The 15539-nt window shown below is 42.1% G+C and overlaps 1 protein-coding gene across 29 annotated transcripts in view; it reads left to right on the top strand.

The window, feature by feature from the left end:
• The window catches only part of dlg1l (discs, large (Drosophila) homolog 1, like), a 260585-nt gene that overhangs the window by 199348 nt on the left and 45698 nt on the right, over window positions 1-15539 (top strand). For all 29 annotated transcript variants that reach the window (XM_021612710.2, XM_021612715.2, XM_021612716.2 and 26 more), the window contains 2 exons: window positions 11095-11251; window positions 13173-13275. In XM_021612710.2, coding sequence (XP_021468385.2) covers window positions 11095-11251; window positions 13173-13275 — 260 coding nt within the window. The remainder of the gene's footprint in view (window positions 1-11094; window positions 11252-13172; window positions 13276-15539) is intronic.

Here is a 15539-nt window from a genome sequence, read left to right as displayed (position 1 = left end):
AAATATTGTTATTTTTTAAACAAAGCAATTATTTTTCTTATGAATTATTTTAGAGTTATATAAAAGCCCCATATATATTCTCACAGATCAGAAATGCCCTTACAAAAATGCCCCTTAGATATTCATTTAGAATCCTCTAAATCTAATTGGCTGAGAGTCACGTCATTGAAGTGTCTCAGGCTCGTGACGCGCGCTCCCGACAGAGTTACCTCTCGTTCCAGTGCCTTTCTTCAGACATAGGAATTCTCCGGTTGGAACATTATTGATGTTTCATGTTAGAAACATCCTAACGATTGATTCCATATATCATTTTACTTGTTTCTACGACCTGTAACATTAACTTTTTGAGTTTTTGTCTGGACGAAGTGCTCGCGCATCATGAAGATGAATTAGTGGGCTGAACACGCTAACAACAAGTGGCTATTTGGAAATAAATTATGGACTTTATGGAACAAATGAGTCATTTATTGTCGAACTGGGATTCCTGGGAGTGCCTTCTGATGATCATCAAAGGTAAGTGAATATTTATGGTGTTATTTCTAACTTCTGTTGACTCCAAAATGGCAGATATTTCTCTGGCTGAATTGGGCTCTGAGCGCCGTTCTCAGATTGCCTTTTCTGTAAAGTTTTTTTGAAATCTGACAGCGGTTGCATTAAGGAGAAGTCTATCTTTAATTCTGTGAATAACTGTTGTATCTTTTATCAATGTTTATTATGAGTATTTCTGCAAAATCACTGGATGTTTTGGAATCAAAACATTACTGCACCTAAGGCGCCAATGTAAACTGAGATTTTTGGATATAATTATCTACATTATCGAACAAAACATACATGTATTGTGTAACATGAGTGTCATCTGATGAAGATCATCAAAGGTTAGTGATTAATCTTTTCTATTTCTGCTTTTTGTGACTCCTATCTTTGGAAAAATCTCTAGGCTGACAGGTTTTCCTACTTACAAAGCATGGTCTGTCATTTTTATCATAGGTACACTTCAACTGTGAGAGACGGAATCTAAAACAAATTCCAGAAAATCACTTTGCATGATTTTTAAGTAATTAATTTGCATTTTATTGCATGACATAAGTATTTGATACATCAGAAAAGCAGAACTTAATTTTTGGTCCAGAAACCTTTGTTTGCAATTACAGAGATCACATGTTTCCTGTAGTTCTTGACCAGGTTTGCACACACTACAGCAGGGATTTTGGCCCACTCCTCCATACAGACCTTATCCAGATCCTTCAGGTTTTGGGGCTGTCGCTGGGCAATACGGACTTTCAGCTCCTTCCAAAGATGTTCTATTGGGTTCAGGTCTGGAGACTAGCTAGGCCACTCCAGGACCTTGAGATGCTTCTTACGGAGCCACTCCTTAGTTGCCCTGGCTGTGTGTTTCGGGTCGCTGTCATGCTGGAAGACCCAGCCACGACCCATCTTCAATGCTCTTGCTGAGGGAAGGAGAATGTTGGCCAAGATCTCGTGATACATGGCCCCATCCATCCTCCCCTCAATACGGTGCAGTCGTCCTGTCCCCTTTGCAGAAAAGCATCCCCAAAGAATGATGTTTCCACCGCCATGCTTCACGGTTGGGATGGTGTTCTTGGGGTTGTACTCATCCTTCTTCTTCCTCCAAACACGGTGAGTGGAGTTTAAACCAAAAAGCTCTATCTTTTGTCTCATCAGACCACATGACCTCCCATTCCTCCTCTGAATCATCCAGAAGATCATTGGCAATCTTCAGACAGGCCTGGACATGTGCTGGCTTGAGCAGGGGGACCTTACGTGCGCTGCAGGATTTTAATCCATGACGGCGTAGTGTGTTACTAATGGTTTTCTTTGAGACTGTGGTCCCAGCTCTCTTCAGGTCATTGACCAGGTCCTGCCGTGCAGTTATGGGCTGATCCCTCACCTTCCTCATGATCATTGATGCCCCACGAGGTGAGATCTTGCATGGAGCCCCAGACAGAGGGTGATTGACCGTCATCTTGAACTTCGTCCATTTTCTAACTGAGTTCAAACTGGTGCAGTTAATACAGGTAATGAGTGGAGAACAGGAGAGCTTCTTAAAGAAAAACTAACAGGTCTGTGAGAGCCAGAATTCTTGCTGGTTGGTAGGTGATCAAATACTTCTGTCATGCAATAAAATGCAAATGAATTACTTAAAAATCATTATGTGATTTTCTGTATATTTGTTTTAGAGTCCGTCTCTCACAGTTGAAGTGTACCTAAGATTAAAAAAAAATAGACCTCTACATGCTTTGTAAGTAGGAAAACCTGCAAAATCGGCAGTGTATCAAATAATTGTTCTCCCCACTGGGGGGGGGGGGGGGGAAGTGGGAGAGAGGGAGAGAGAGAACAACACAAAGTTACACATGGAATAAACAAAACATAGTCAATAATACAGTAGAAAAAAGATTGATGATTTTTGCAGTTCATTTCAGTCATTGGCAGCAGAGAATTGGAAGGAAAGGCGACCAAAAGTTGGAATTTGCTTTGGGGGTGACCAGTGAGATATACCTGCTGGAGTGGGGCTTTACCTAGCAGAGACTTGTAGATAACCTGTAGCCAGTGGGTTTGGTTACGAGTATGAAGCCAGGGCCAACCAACGAGAGCGTAGAGTTGGAGGCTATTTTATAGTTGACAACGCCGAAGTCGAGGATCGGTAGGATGGTCAGTTTTACGCGGGTATGTTTGGCAGCATGAGTGAAGGATGCTTTGTTGCGATATAGGAAGGTATAGGATTTATATAGGATTTAATTTGGGTTTGGAGATGCTTAATGTGAGTCTGGAAGTAGAGTTTACAGTCTAACCAGACACCTAGGTATTTGTAGTTGTCCACATATTCTAAGTCAGAGCCGTCCAGAGTAGTGATGCTCGACGGGCGGGCAGGTGCGAGCAGTGATCGGTTGAATAGTGTGCATTTAGTTTTACTTGCATTTAAGAGCAGTTTGAGGCCACGGAAGGCGTGTTGTATGGCATTGAAGCTCGTCTTGAGGTTAGTTAACACAGTGTCCAAAGAGGGGCCAGAAGTATACCGAATGGTGTCGTCTCCCTAGATGTGGATTAGAGAATCACCAGCAGCAAGAGCGGCATCATTGATGTATACAGAGAAGAGAGTCGGCCTGAGAATTGAACCCTGTGGCACCCCCATAGACTGCCAGAGGTCCGGACAACCGGCCCTCTGATTTGACACACTGAACTCTATCAGAGAAGTAGTTGGTAAACCAGGCGAGGCAATCATTTGAGAAACCAAGGATGTCGGGTCTGCCAATAAGAATGTGGTGATTGACAGAGTCGAAAACCTTGGCCAGGTCGATGAATACGGCTGCACAGTAATGTCTCTTATCAATGGCGATTATGATGTTGTTTAGGACCTTGAGCGTGGCTGAGGTGCACCCATGACCAGCTCTAAAACCAAATTGCATAGCGGAGAAGGTACGGTGGGATCTGAAATGGTCTTATCTGTTTGTTAACTTGGCTTTTGAAGACCTTAGAAAGACAGGGTAGGATAGATATAGGTCTGTAGCAGTTTGGGTCTAGTGACCGTGGCAGCTTTCCAATCTTTGGTAATCTCAGACGATACGAAAGAGAGGTTGAACAGGCTAGTAATAGGGGATGCAAGATAATTTTAGAAAGAGAGGGTCCAGATGGTCTAGCCCTGCTGATTTGTAGGGGTCCATATTTTGCAGCTCTTTCAGAACATCAGCTTTCTGGATTTGGGTGAAGGAGAAATGGTGGGGGCTTTTGCGGGTTTCTGTGAAGTGGGCAGTTGACCGGGGTAGGGGTAGGGGTAGCCAGGTGGAAAGCATGGCCAGCCGTAGAGAAATGCTCATTGAAATTCTCAATTATAGTGGATTTATCGGTGGTGACAATGTTTCCTAGCCTCAGAGCAGTGGGAAGCTGGGAGGAGGTGCTCTTATTCTCCATGGACTTTAGTGTCCCAGAAATGGTGTGTTTGTACTACAGGCTGCAAATGTCTGTGAAAAAGCTAGCCTTAGCTTTCCTAACTGCCTGTGTATATTTGTTCCTAACTTCCCTGAAAAGTTGCATATCACTTGGGCTATTCGATGCTAATGCAGAACGCCACAGGATGATTTTGTGCTGGTCAAGGGCAGACAGGTCTGGAGTGAACCAAGGACTAGATCTATTCCTAGTTCTAATTTTTTTGAATGGGGCGTGCTTATTTTAGATGGTGAGGAAGGCACTTTTAAAGAATAACCAGGCATCCTCTACTGACGGGATGAGGTCAATGTCATTCCAGGATACCCCGGCCAGGTCAGTTAGAAAGGCCTGCTCGCAGAAGTGTTTTAGGGAGCGTTTGACAGTGATGAGGGGTGGTCAATGCAGGTAATGAGGCAGTGATCGCTTAGATCTTTATTGAAAACAGCAGAGGTATATTTGGAGGGCGAGTTAGTTAGGGTGATATCTATGAGAGAGCCTATGTTTACGGATTTGGGGTTGTACCTGATAGGTTCATTGATAATTTGTGTGAGATTGAGGGCATCAAGCTTAGATTGTAGGATGTCTGGGCTGTTAAGCATGTCCCAGTTTAGGTCACCTAGTAGCACAAGCTCAGAAAACAGATGGGGGGCAATCAATACACATATGGTGTCGAGGGCACAGCTGGGGGCAGAGGGTGGTCTTTAGCAGGCAGCAACAGTGAGAGACTTGTTTCTGGAAAGGTGAGTTTTTAGAAGTAGAAGCTCAAATTGTTTGGGTACAGATCTGAATAGTAAGACAGAGCTCTGCAGGCTATCTTTGCAGTAGATTGCAAGACCGTCCACTTTGGCAGATCTATCTTGGCGGAAAATGTTATAGTTAGGGATGGAGATTTCAGGGTTTTGGTGGTTTTCCTAATCCAGGATTCACACACGGCTAAGACATCTGGGTTGGCAGAGTGTGCTAAAGCAATGAGTAAAACGAACTTAGGGAGTAGGCTTCTAATGTTAACATGCATGAAACCAAGGCTTTTACGGTTACAGAAGTCAACAAATGAGAGCACCTGGGGAGTGGGAGTGGAGCTAGGCACTGCAGGACCTGGATTAACCTCTACATCACCAGAGGAGAAGTAGGATAAGGGTATGGCTAAAGGGTATACGAACTGGCCATCTAGCACGTTCGGAACAGAGAGTAAAAGGAGCAGGTTTCTGGGAACGATAGCATAGATTCTAAGTCATAGTGTAGAGACAAAGGTAAGGTAGGATGTGAGTACATTGGAGGTAAACCTAGGCATTGAGTAATGATGAGAGAGAGTCTCTAGAGACGTTTAAACCATGTGATATCATCGCATATGTAGGAGGTGGAACATCATGGTTGGTTAAGGCATATTGAGCAGGGCTAGAGGCTCTGTAGAGTCTACAGTGAAATAAGACAGTAATCACTAACCAGGACAGTAATGGACAAGGCATATTGATATTAGAGAGAGGCATGCGTAGCCAAGTGAACATATGGGTCCAGTGAGTGGTTAGGCTGGCTGGGGACACTGCGATTCAGACAGTTAGCAGGCCGGTGCTAACAAGCTAGCAGTTAGTAGGCCGGGGCTAACAAGTTAGCACTTAGCAGACCGGGGCTAGCAAGCCAGCAGTTCCAGACCGGGGAAAGCAAGCTAGCAGTTAACAGACCGGGGCTAGCGAGCTAGCAGTTAGTAGACCGGGGCTAGCAAGTTTGCAGAAGGGCCTTTGAGGGACATTGCGATGGAGGTAAGTCTGGTTTTGCCTCTTCGTGCGGTGACGTTCATAGACCAGTCGTGGGTTAGTAGGGTTCCAAGTAACTCTAGACAGCTAACAGGCCGCGATTAGCAGAATGGGCCTTCAGCGGACGTCACACCTGAGGGGCCTGTTGGAATCCTCGGGCAGATTATGTCGGTATTCCAGTCATAGAGGATCGGCGGGGTTCCGTGCCCCGTACTGGCAGTAGGAAGGGGTCCGGATATTGTAGCCTAGGAGTGGGTTTCGGTGGTAGCCCAGGAGCCCTAGCCCGGATAGCTTCAGGCTAATTGGTGCTTGCTCCGGGATGGAAACGCTAGCCAGGAGTAGTTACCCGGGATTGCGGTTAGCTAATTGTGAAGATCCAGATGAAAATGTTCAGAGTTTGCGGTAGGAATCCGGGGATATGGAGGGAAAAATAGGTCCGTTATGCTCTGTTTTGAGCTAAAGGTTAGCTGATGACCGCTAGCAGTGGTTTGCTGACTGATAGCTGGTAGGTAGTTTGCTGGCTAGCTTCAGTTGAGGGATTCCAGATCCAAAGTAAATAGAAATACAGTGCCTTGCGAAAGTATTCGGCCCCCTTGAACTTTGCAACCTGTTGCCACATTTCAGGCTTCAAACATAAAGATATAAAACTGTATTTTTTTGTGAAGAATCAACAACAAGTGGGACACAATCATGAAGTGGAACGACATTTATTGGATATTTCAAACTTTTTTAACAAATCAAAAACTGAAAAATAGGGCGTGCAAAATTGTCAGTGATGACAAAATTTAGCTAGTCTCTCCCTATTCCTCTTCTTTTTTCTCAATATAGGGAGGGGTCATTTGGCATGCATGGCAAAGAGGGCTTCATTATGAGGGTGGCAAAATCAAGAGGACATCACTCCAGCCCCTGAAAAAAACACTGAGTTTTATCCATTAGTACACACCATAGTAAATTGTATCAAAACCGTAATGAAAACATTTATTGGACATGTTCAAGTCTGTATCTTCGGTTTGGTTCCTAATTAATTCGACCCTGATCTGACGAGCATACAGCATGACCCAAAGTAGATAACCTAATAACCTAACCTAATGTTTAACAGAGCTGTTGTGTATGGTGTAGTCATATCATAGTCAAGTTTTTGAACCAGTGTATTTTTTTTACACATACCTTATATACATACGTTTTCAGACACTTTGCTATGAGACTCGAAATTGAGCTCAAGTGCATCCTGTTTCCATTGATCATATGAGCTAAATCTACCAGACGAGCTAAATCACTTCTACGCTCGCTTCGAGGCAAGCAACACTGAGGCATGCATGAGAGCATCAGCTGTTCCGGACGATTGTGATCACGCTCTCCGTAGCCGACGTAAGACCTTTAAACAGGTCCACATACACAAGGTTGTGGGGCCAGACGGATTACCAGGACGTGTGCTCCGGGCATGTGCTGACCAACTGTCAGGTGTCTTCACTGACATTTTTAACATGATTAACCTCTTGAAGCTAGGGGGCACTATTTTTATTTTTGGAAAATAACGTCCCAAAGTAAACTGCCTATTTCTCAGGACCAGATGCTAGAATATGCATATAATTGACAGCTTAGGATAGAAAACACTCTAAAGTTTCCAAAACCGTAAAAATATTGTCTGTGAGTATGACAGAACTGATATTGCAGGCGAAATCCTGAGAGAAATCCAATCAGGAAGTGACTCTTATTTTGAAACCCCTGTCTTTCTATGCATCCCTATTGCCCATTGAAAGGGATATCGACCAGATTCCTTTTTCTGTGGCTTCCCTAAGGTGTCTACAGCCTTTCGATGTAGTTTCAGGCTTTTATTTTGAAGAATGAGTGTAAACGTCCACATTGCGTAAGTGGTCAGTTGTTGGCTCTGTGAGATTTTTGCGCTAAACAGAGAGGTAGCCATTTTTCCTCCCGGTCCTAGTGAAAAGCCAACTGTGCCGGTTGATATATTATCGAATAGATATTTGAAAAACACCTTGAGGATTGATTATAAAAAACGTTTGCCATGTTTCTGTCGATATTATGGATATTTTTTGGGTTTTTTGTCTGCGTTGTCATGACCGCTATTTCCGGTGGATTCCTAGGCATAACGCATCAAACTAACGGAGGTATTTGGATATAACAAATAACTTTATGGAACAAAAGGAACATTTGCTGTCTAACTGGGAGTCTCGTGAGTGAAAACATCCGAAGCTCATCAAAGGTAAATGATTCATTTGATTGCTTTTCTGATTTTCGTGACCAAGTTACCTGCCGCTAGGTGTACGTAATGTTTTGTTAGTATATTGATAAACTTACACAAACGCTTGTATTGTTTTCGCTGTAAAGCATAATTTCAAAATCTGAGATGACAGGGTGATTAACAAAAGGCTAAGCTGTGTTTCGCTATATTTCACTTGCGATTTCATGAATATGAATATTTTCTAGTAAGATTATTTGACCGTTGCGCTATGCTATTTAGCGTAGTTGATGACAATTATCCCAGATCCGGGGGGGAGGGGTGGTTCCAAGAGGTTAAGTCTGTAATACCAACATGTTTCAAGCAGACCACCATAGTCCCTGTGCCCAAGAACACAAAGGCAATCTGCCTAAATGACTACAGACCCGTAGCACTCACGTCTGTAGCCATGAAGTGCTTTGAAAGGTTGGCAGGCTCACATCAACACCATTATCCCAGAAACCCTAGACCCTTTCCAATTTGCATACCGCCCAAACAGATCCACAGATGATGCAATCTCTATTGCACTCCACACTGCCCTTTCCCACCTGGACAAAAGGAACACTTAAGTGAGAATGCTATTCATTGACAACAGCTCAGCGTTCAACACCATAGTACCCTCAAAGCTCATCCCTAAGCTAAGGATCCAGGGACTAAACACCTCCCTCTGCAACTGGATCCTGGACTTCCTGATGGGCCACCCCCAGGTGGTGAGGGTAGGTAGCAACACATCTACCACGCTGATCCTCAACACTGGAGCTCCCCAGGGGTGCGTGCTCAGTCCCCTCCTGTACTCCCTGTTCACCCACGACTGCATGGCCAGGCACGACTCCAACACCATCAAGTTTGCAGACGACACAACAGTGGTAGGCCTGATCACCGACAACGACGAGACATCCTATAGGGAGGAAGTCAGAGACCCAAGAAGACTCGAGGCTGTAATCGCTGCCAAAGGTGCTTCATCAAAGTACTGAGTTAAGGGTCTGAATACCTATGTGAATATAATATTTTTTATTTTATTTTTTTTTTTATTATAAATGGGCAAAAAAAAATACCTGTTTTTGCTAGGTCGTTATGGGGTATTGTGTATAGATTGAGGGAAAGAACAATTTATAAATTTTTAGAACAAGTCTGTAACCTAAAAAAATTGAAAAAGTCAAGGGGTCTGAATAATTCCGAAGGCACTGTACTTTTTTGTCGAGTAGCGTATATTCTTCAAGAATCAATTGGTATGTATAATTAATTTATAAGTCAAAAATTGAATGTAGCAACTGCAGATGGCCCCTTTTAACACTAGAACTGCTAAAGCAGTCATTTTGACTGCTCCTGAATCAAACGGTTATGTTACTCTGCCATTTTTAAGTCATGTTCCCTTCCGTTGGCTTTTCCTAAATAAGTCTATATAACACACTGTCGGTGTTAAAATCTTAAAATCACAAACAGAACTGGAGTTATAACCAGTTTTAGGAGGGCATATCATTTTTATAATGGTTTTCTCCCGTAGCTACTCCTTCCCCCGACAGTAGGGCCTTCTCTACTCCTTCTTCCGACAGTTGAAAGTGCATTGCCCAGCTGATGACCACCCCAAAAATTGCATAAAAAATTTAACTAAACAATACCACAAATTTCACACACACAACATAATAAATACGTTATGTAAAGTATGATGCAGAGAATGGGTGAGTTGATGAGCTCGGGGAAGCGAACACTGCATAATTGTGTAATTACCAATTGTGAATGAAAAACAGGGCAGGCCATTCTATTTTCTTGATCTGTTATAATTATAATATCAAAGTGGTATGTATCCTAAATCAGTCCACAGAATCCAGTCTCAGTAGTCTACTCTGGCCTACTTTGAGTAGGCTACACAGTGAAAGCGTGCTTAATTGTACATGCCGGCTTTCAATGTCTGGGAAAAGATCCACATCGGGCAGCAGGTGAGCAACTGCCAGAGAATGTGGTGATGAGGTTTGAGGCAAGGGGAGAAATGTGACCATGGACAATTGGCCGGCACCATGAACAAAATGAGACGGGAGCTCCCTATGCGCAAAATAAGGCACCTGCACAGCGGTGCTGAAAAAATTACAGGACAAAGGGGACTCAATAAAGAGAGAACCGGAGACTGTTATGCACTACAACTAAACAAAGGTATGTCAGTGTGTCACGCAAGTGAAAGTTACGAAGATTTGTGTCAACTGTTAGGACAAGCGTTAACCGCTAAATAAAATCCAACTGATGCCATTGTGTGAAGACGCACTGGCACGAGCTCGATTGCTGTCATATCAAAACTTATATCCATTATAATGGCATTATTGCGTTTGTGCAGATTTTCACTTTATCAAGGCCTCTTGCCGCTTATGTTTAGGCTAGTGATGTTTTCATATTTGACAAGACGTCTTGCTGACTGTGGGTGTTGGTAGTTGGGGTATTTGTTTTATTTTGTCATAAAAATAAGATATTACCGTGTTCCAGCACTGAAGTTATGGTTCATAGTTGTAACAGGCATTCCACAAATAAAATTGATTGAACAGATGAATTTGTTTGTTTTTGTTTTTACGTATAGCCTACAGTAACCTAAACTAATGAAATGTTAGAATGTTGCAGTCAGAATGACTTGAGGCCAAGCGGTTCTAGTGGTAAAAAAATCAATGGGTAATATATAATAGTGATTGAAACAAGATTTAAGCATTTAAGAGATGAAGAACCATCCAGATTGCGCTTAAGTAATACATAGTAAAATGTCATCTCTCCAGCCTTGTATCCTTATTGTGCCACACATCACGAGAATTAACATGGCCATTTTCCCCCTAGTGGTTGTATATTAAAATGACATGTATTGGTTCAATAGTTCAAAACATTGATGTTATAGTGCAGTTATAATGAAATTGCCAGATTTACAGTATGTAGTGTGAGAGGTGAATCAAGCACTGTAGTAGCAATAGCAGTGTTGTGTGTTGTTTTGTAATATGTTAATACGATGTTACTACTGTGACTGATACTACACAGGTATAAGAGCATACTTAATCTAAAATTTTACCTTTTGATGTTTTTGTTTTTTAATCTTTGGACTTTACTACGAGGATTCACAACCACCACCATATTACTTTAGAGAAATAATCTGACTGAGGACTTTATCCATTATTCTTTGTCGTGTCTTCCCAGAGAGCCCAGGAAGGTGGTGCTCCACAGAGGGGCGACGGGCTTGGGCTTCAACATAGTGGGTGGAGAGGACGGAGAGGGCATCTTCATCTCCTTCATCCTGGCAGGGGGACCTGCAGATCTGTGTGGCGAGCTAAGGAAAGGAGACCGCCTCGTCTCTGTAAGGATAACATAACACGTGCACACTCATGCTGGCACTCTAGCACGCACACCTGCGCACACACACACACCGAGTTTGCAGGCACACACAGCCACACACCGTCTGTAAGAACATCTTCAAACACACTATTGCACTTACACACATGGGCACAGACATGTTACACTAACACACACAAAATGGAATGTGCAAAACAATCTTCAATCCATTCGCACAGATATTTCCATCATCGCCAGTCTTGTGTAAGTTACTGTGCCAAGCTGGTCACAATGTCGTCATTACAGCCAATTTCGCCTACTGGGGATAGTCAAAATGAGCTCCTGTCTTACCCGTTTAAAACCTGTTAAGGATGCTGCAAATTTTCGCAGCTTTTTGTTAAAAATCGCAACATTTCAAAGTCCTGCTACTCATGCCAGGAATATAGTATATGCATATGATAAGTATGTGTGTATAGAAAACACTCTGAAGTCTCTAAAACTGGTAAAATTGTGTCTGTGGCTGTAACAGAGCGTGTTTAGTAGTAAAAATCCCAGGGAAAACTGTTCACCAAAAACACAAAAAAAATATTAATCCGCCAGTCAATGTATTGTCTAAGGCTACAGAAAATAGATGAGATTCCGTTTACAACGCCTACAGCTTCCACACGATGTCGCCAATACTGGAATTTCTTTGCACGTTTATCCTTGGTGGGATGACGTATAGGCACTTCCTGTCTTGGGGTGCACCCAGGAAATTATGAAAGTGAAAAAAATGGACGATGATTTCAAGACTTGCTGCTATCGAATACAGATCGCCCCGTGATCAATTTTATCGATTATTAACGTTTATTAATACCTAAAGTTGGTTTACAAAAGTAGTTTGAAGTGATTTGTAAAAGTTTATAGGCAACTTTGTTAATTTTAAAAAGTGACGTTGCGTCGTGTAAAGGTGCATTTTCCTTGGATCAGACGGCCTTTATAAATGGACATTTTTGGCATACTTTGACGGATTTAATCGGGAAAAAGACCCAATTGTGATGTTTATGGGACATATAGGAGAGCCAACAAAGAAGCTCGTCAAAGGTAATGAATGTTTTATATTTTATTTCTGCGTTTTGTGTAGCGCCGGCTACCGCAAAATCTTTTGTTTAGGTCTCGTTCAGTTATTTTAGGGGGGTGCATGCTATCAGATAATAGCTTCTCATTGCTTTCGCCGAAAACCATTTTACAAATCTGACATGTTGGCTAGATTCACAACGAGTGTAGCTTTAATTTAGTATCTTGCGTGTGTGTTTTAATGAAAGTTTGAGATTTATCGAATACAATACTATAGTACTATAGGTGGCGCTCTGAAATTTCCGCTGATGTGTTCCTGTGCAGGAACCACGTCCGTAAGAAGTTTTTTAGTACCACTTGTGTCCCATTGTGTTTTTAATGCTCTGTGTTACACCCTATTCATGTTGTCTGTTGTATACAGTGCCTTAAGAAAGTATTCACAACCCTTGACTTTTTCCACATTTTGTTTGTTGCAGCCTTGATATAAAATGTTTTGTTTTTTTTAAGTGTAAAAACAATTCTTAACACAATTAGTAACATTTCTAAAAACATATTTTCACTTTTTCATTGTTGGGTATTGTGTGTAGATGTGTGAGGAAAAAACATATATTTAATACATTTTGAATTCAGGCTGCAATAAAACAATGTGGAATAAGTCAAGGCGTATGAATACTTTCTGAAGGCACTGATATTTTTATTTTTTGAGTTTTTAAGTTTAGCTTTATTCTCCATTTGTCTGTTTTGCTACACTTGATCAGGTCGATATTGTAAAAGATAATGTGTTCTCGAACACTTGCCTGGTTGACTAAAGTCTTGTGAGAGCGAGGTTGCTTGATTAGCATGAACAGGAACCTGATGACTTGTCTACTTTCTGCTTTTCCCGCTTGCAGGTGAACGGGGTGGACCTCCGCAGCGCCACTCACGAGCAGGCGGCTGCGGCACTGAAAAATGCTGGGCAGACTGTAACCATCGTGGCCCACTACAGACCAGAGGGTGAGTCATTATGTGATGTCATCAGCGGGAGGCATCACTGTCATGTTTTTCTTTGTATTTGTACTTATGTATGCGGTTCTGAAGGTGTGAGCGTCACTGCTAGACTAGAGTCTGGGGCCTCAAAGTAAGTTAACTCCTTTATTGCTCCTGCTGAACACAACACTGGGGCATATTCAGGTAGTTCACACAGCTAGAGATGGAGCGTAATAAGACAGACATGATTGTTTTACCATGTGGAGAAGCGCTCTCTCATTTCACTTGACTGACTGGGCATATTACTGCTGTGTGACTAACTAAATCAGGAGTTGGACTACTATTGGATCAAACACCTGCTTTGATATACTAGTGTGGTGCTCTTAGGTAATTGAATTACCACAGTAGATATCTGCTTATAGCAAGCTTCACGACATTCGATGAGAATTCGATGAGAACAATTATAATCTAATATCAGCAAGCTTGCTTTAAGCAGACATTTCCATCAATGTATATCTACTGAGCCTTATTGCAAGCTTGAATGCAATATGTAATGTTTTACCAATGGCTGCTAAAACCACGTATGGCAAATAATCACCTTGTGTTCAGTGGAGATGCTAAATAGCCTACTGTTATAGCCTACTGTAAGCCCATTGTTATCTGCACTTACAGTACCAGTCCAAAAGTTTGGACACGTATTCATTCAAGGGTTTTTCTTTATTTTGACTAATATAAAACATATGGAATCATGTAGTAACCAAAAAAGTGTTAAACAAATCAAAATATATTTTATTTTCTTTAAAGTAGCCACCCTTTGCCTTGATGACAGCTTTGCACACTTGGCATTCTGTCAACCAGCTTCACCTCGAATGCTTTTCCAACAGTCTTTAACTTCTTATGGCTGGGGGGCAGTATTGAGTAGCTTGGATGAATAAGATGCCCAGAGTAAACTGCCTGTTACTCAGGCCCAGAAGCTAATATATGCATATTATTAGTATATTTGAATAGAAAACACCCTGAAGATGTCTGTGAGTATAACATAACTCATATAGCAGGCATAAACCTGAGACAAAATCCAACCAGGAAGTGGGAAATCTGAGGTTTGTAGGTTTTCAAGTCTTTGCCTATCAGTGTAGAATTTGGTCCGATTGCACTTCCTAAGGATTCCACTAGATGTCAACAGTCTTTGGAACCTTGTTTCAGGCTTCTACTGTGAAGGGGGAGAGAATAAGAGCTGTTTGAGTCAGGTGTCTGGCAGAATGCGTGAGCCCTTGAGAGTTAGCTGCGTTTCTTTTCCTTTCTAAAGACAAAGGAATTGTCGGTTGGAATATTATTGAAGATTTATGATAAAAACAGCCTAAAGATTGACATCGTTTGACATGTTTCTACGAACTGTAATGGAACTGTCGTCGGAACTAAGTGCCTGCCCCTTGTGAATTTGGATTTGTGAAATAAACGCGCAAACATAAAGGAGGTATTTGGACATAAATTATGGACTTTATCGAACAAACAAAACATTTATTATGGAACTGGAATTCCTGGGAGTGCATTCTGATGAAGATCATCAAAGGTAAGTGAATATTTATAATGCTATTTCTGACTTCTTTTGACTCCACAACATGGCAGATATCTGTATGGCTTGTTTTGGTCTCTGAGCGCTGTACTCAGATTATTGCATGGTGTGCTTTTTCCGTAAAGCTTTTTTGAAATCTGACACAGCGGTTGCATTAAGGAGAAGTATATCTTTAAGGAGTTCCCACATATGCTGAGCACGTGTTTGCTGCTTTTCCTTCACTCTGCGGTCCAACTCATCCCAAAACATCTCAATTGGGTTGAGGTCGGGTGATTGTGAAGGCCACGTCATCTGATGCAGCACTCCATCACTCTCCTTCTTGGTCAAATAGTCCTTACACAGCCTGGAGGTGTGTTGGGTCATTGTTCTGTTGAAAAACAAATGATAGTCCCACTAAGCACAAACCAGATGGTTTGACATATCGCTGCAGAATACTGTGGTGGCCATGCTGGTTAAATGTGCCTTGAGTTCTAAATAAATCAGACAGTGTCACCAGCAACGCACACCATCATACCTCCACAGTGGGAACTACACATGCAGAAATCGTCCGTTCACCTACTCTGCGTCTCACAAAGACACGGCGGTTGGAACTAAAAATCTCAAATTTGGACTCATCAGACCAAAGGACATATTTCCACTGGTCAAATGTCCATTGCTCGTGTTTCTTGGCAGAAGCAAGTCTCTTCTTCTTATTGGTGTCCTTTAGTAGTGGTTTCTT

The sequence above is a fragment of the Oncorhynchus mykiss genome, chromosome 8, assembly GCF_013265735.2.
Source record: "Oncorhynchus mykiss isolate Arlee chromosome 8, USDA_OmykA_1.1, whole genome shotgun sequence".
In the NCBI taxonomy this organism is placed as follows: domain Eukaryota; kingdom Metazoa; phylum Chordata; class Actinopteri; order Salmoniformes; family Salmonidae; genus Oncorhynchus; species Oncorhynchus mykiss.
The sequence above is the reverse complement of the archived record's forward strand: the minus strand, read 5'-3'. Positions and strand labels throughout refer to the sequence as shown.